The sequence below is a fragment of the Drosophila tropicalis genome, unplaced genomic scaffold (genome assembly GCF_018151085.1).
Source record: "Drosophila tropicalis isolate 14030-0801.00 unplaced genomic scaffold, ASM1815108v1 contig_806, whole genome shotgun sequence".
Taxonomy (NCBI): domain Eukaryota; kingdom Metazoa; phylum Arthropoda; class Insecta; order Diptera; family Drosophilidae; genus Drosophila; species Drosophila tropicalis.
This window is the reverse complement of record NW_027173296.1, coordinates 460,403-464,000: the sequence shown is the minus strand read 5'-3', so window position 1 is coordinate 464,000 and position 3,598 is coordinate 460,403. Positions and strand designations below refer to the sequence as shown.

The following is a 3,598-nucleotide window of genomic DNA, read 5'->3' as shown; positions in this document are numbered from 1 at the left end:
AAAATTTCGGTTTGAATTCGTTGCAAATTCCCTGCAGTCACTGTCATCTGAGTAGTTAGCGTGATATACCATAGCAATGCTTTTACCGCATTGTCCTGGACCTTGGTTATGTCGTTCATTTGTTGGCCCATTAGTTTCATCTGATTTTCAAATGTGGCTTCGTCTCGCTTAATGATTTTTAACGTTGAGTCAATGACAGATGTCAGATTCAATAAGTAGTCTTCATTTGATTTCAGCATTCGTATCGTATAATCCTGCGAAATGTGGAGACCGTGTTGGAATGAATTTAAATCGCACTTTTTTTGGTTTTTGGTTTTTTTGGTTGCGAAATTCCTTGATAGTACCGGCTGCCATAATAGTATTGTATCGGTCATCTCCTTTGGTTGATTGTTTGCTCCAACAAAGTTTGTTGCATTATCGCAGTATAATGTCTGGCATCTTCCTTTGCGCCCAATGAAGCGCTGAAGCGCACCCACGAATGAGGAGGTCGACAGGTCTCCGACCAACTCCAAGTGTACTGCCTTGGTTGCAAAGCATACAAATACTGCAATGTAAGCTTTGTCGGGACGTTTTCCACGAACCTTATAATGGATCCAGAATGGTCCACAATAGTCCACTCCGGCGTTGAGAAAGGGTCTATTCTGAGAGACTCGGTGGTCAGGTAAGTCGCCCATTGTTTAAAGAGCTGAGGCCGGTACTTGGTGCATGCTACGCAGCCCTAGATTACACTTCGGATCATCGGTTTCACCTTAATGATCTGGTACTGTTGCCGAGCTATCCCGCGTAGTGCCTCATGTCCACAATGAAGATTCCCTTAATAAAGTTTCCATAATATCAATTTTACCACCGGGTCATTTTACGGCAAGAGACATAGATTCCATGTTGCCGTTGAAACTGGTGCTTGTTTTAGCCAATTTGCTACTCGTATGATTGAATGTTGATCCAGAATTAGTGGCAATGTGGCTTCCGTGCTTTTGCAATCCAGCGGTTGATCAGGTCGTCAGCCAGCCACGTTGTGGTCCATGCAAAAATAGAGGTCCATGTATGTGTGCTAAGCTGGGCTGCTGATATGCCTCGAGACAGAACATCAGCTGCGTTGAGCGCTGATGACACATGACGCCATTGCCTTGGATGTGATAATGAATGTATTTTGGTCAATCGATTAGCCACAATCGTGTGGAAATGTGATGCCTGTGATTTAATCCAAGAGTATTACTACTGTTGAGTCTGACCAGAGAACTGATTCAACACTATCTTATCCTAATTGGAGATCCTGTCGAACTCTATCCGTGAGTTCAGCTCCAAGCACGGCTGCACATAGTTCCAGCCGGGATAGTGTCTGCTTTTCAAGGACAGCCACTCCCGACTTGGCGCACAACAATCTGACCGAAATTTGGCCATTTTTATTGGTTGATCGGACATAAACTGCCGCTCCATAAGCCTTTTCTGATGCATCAACAAATGCATGCAGTTCCTTGCCATCAAAAATATGCTTTGGAATTTCCATGTGGTTTAATGCCTGTACATCCTCTCTGTAGGCTTCCAATTGCTTCTCCAAAAACGGCGGCAGGTCATCATCCATCTCAATTCGTTCATTAGCAACATGTTGAAGAAAAATTTTCGCTCTTACCACTACCGGTGCGAACAGCCCTAGAGGATCGAAGATTTGACCGACTTCAGATAGCAGCACTCGTCTGGTTATTCCTTTTGTATTATTTTAGCCTTTCCATATAATTGATCTTTGGGTGCCCATATGATTCCCAATGTTTTCACACTTGTTTGTTTCAGTGTGTCACCGAGATTGATATCAGCAATCGTATCTTCTTTTGCGATTTCCTTAAGAATTTGACTGCTATTCGAACACCATTTTCGTAAGTTGAAACACTTAGGCCTCAGGATTTCTAGAAGCTCTTGCCTTATTTGCAGGGCTTCTGGTAAACTACTTGCTGATGTGGTACCATAAGTCACAGTTTTTAAACGATAAAACTTAAGTTCTTGACTTGTATCCTCTCTCCACACAATCATCTGATTGAATTGATCGGCAGGGTTTATCCAAACTTGACGATACATTTGATATTTGTGTGTCCTGAACCGCAGAAGAACTGAGAAGAGTTGACTCTGTACAACTGGTCCAGGATATAAAATGTCGTTCAGTGATTTTCCTGATGACGTTTTGCATGATGCATCAAATACCACTCTTAGCTTGGTAATGGTACTTTCTGGCTTTAGTACACAGTGATGCGGTATAAAGTAATGGTTCTTCGGAATTTGTTCTACCATTACCTGCTTCATATGTCCAAACTGTTCATATTCTGACATAAATTTGACATACTCCTTTTATATGTCAGGGCTCATTCGCCTCTCTAACGACATGAATCTTCTTATGGCTACTTCCCTAGATTGTCCAAGGGATGAAGCCTCTTCAGCAAATGGAAGCTTTACAATTAGTCGATTGTCCGCCGCCGTGTGTACAATGCTGTTGCGCAGGTCTTCCTTGGGTTGAGTTTTTCAATGCTGCGATTTTTATTTCTTGGTTTCCCAATCGCCTCTAATGTTAGGAAGCGCTGTTCCACGAATGATAGGAAATCCTTTACTTCCTGCAGATCCCTTGTGTTGGAAAGAGTTTGCTCATATAGTGCGTGGTTGAATCTATCCAATTTTTTTATCATATGAAACATTGTTGACAGCATCTGATGACTCCATATTAACGCCTACACAATTTCAGCAAACGTAGTTATATTATATCCGGCTGAAAATCCAGCCGACGAATCTCATAACGGATTTCTTCAATTTGCGTCCATAGTTTGTCGACTACCGATTTGTAATTCATTTTTTCTTCAGGCACTATTTGTCTTAATGTCCTAGACAATGAATTCAGCAGAGCAGTTTGCTTGCGAATAAGTGGTTTGATCATGACTCGCTCTTCCTCTTGTTGGCGAGCTTGCCTCTCTAGTTGTATCTTTGCCTTTCAATCTTCCATTGTATTAGTTACAACCGCCTTCATTTTGCTAAAATAATCCGTTCTGTTGGCACGTTATTTAATTTGTCCATTAGCTGCTGATGACTTTTCTCGAAGTTCTTCCACATGTATTCCAGGATCTCAAGTTTCTCCTTGAAATAAGATGGCTTCGTTTTCATAGCGATAGAATCCTTTTTGCTACTCCGAATAAAGGCCTGAATAGCCTCTTCTCTTCCTGTCTGCTGCTTATAAAACTCCTCCATGTTCTTTTATGTTCTTATGTACTTGCTTTCTTGTACTAGAACTTGACCTGATGGGAGTTTATTTATTTTGTCAAAGACAGGGAATGCTCCGACTCGTTCCTAAAATTGGTCAAGTCTAGCACAAATAAGAATAAGAAAAAATAAAAGTCGCCTTTTTGTTTAGTGTTTAACAATAGTTGATTTTTATTTCCAATATACTTATTCTTTAACGACAGTGAAACCAATTTTTTGAGCTTTTTTTTTGTCATATTTTTTTAAAAACTGCTGACTGATGCCAAACTTGTGCGTACTACGTGGGTTACCGACCGAGTGCACTAGGTCAGAGATTGCTGACGTCAAAGTTTTTAAGGGAGTGCAAAAGAGTTGAACAAACTTT

At 41.1% G+C, this 3,598-nt stretch overlaps 1 protein-coding gene across 1 annotated transcript; it reads right to left on the bottom strand.

Moving 5' to 3' along the window:
* Positions 1-1,255: 1,255 nt before the first annotated feature.
* Positions 1,256-1,582, bottom strand: LOC137580132 (uncharacterized). Its single transcript, XM_068294063.1, has one exon. The coding sequence runs from the start codon at positions 1,580-1,582 to the stop codon at positions 1,256-1,258; it is 327 nt and encodes a 108-aa protein (XP_068150164.1).
* Between the last annotated feature and the right edge of the window lie 2,016 nt (positions 1,583-3,598).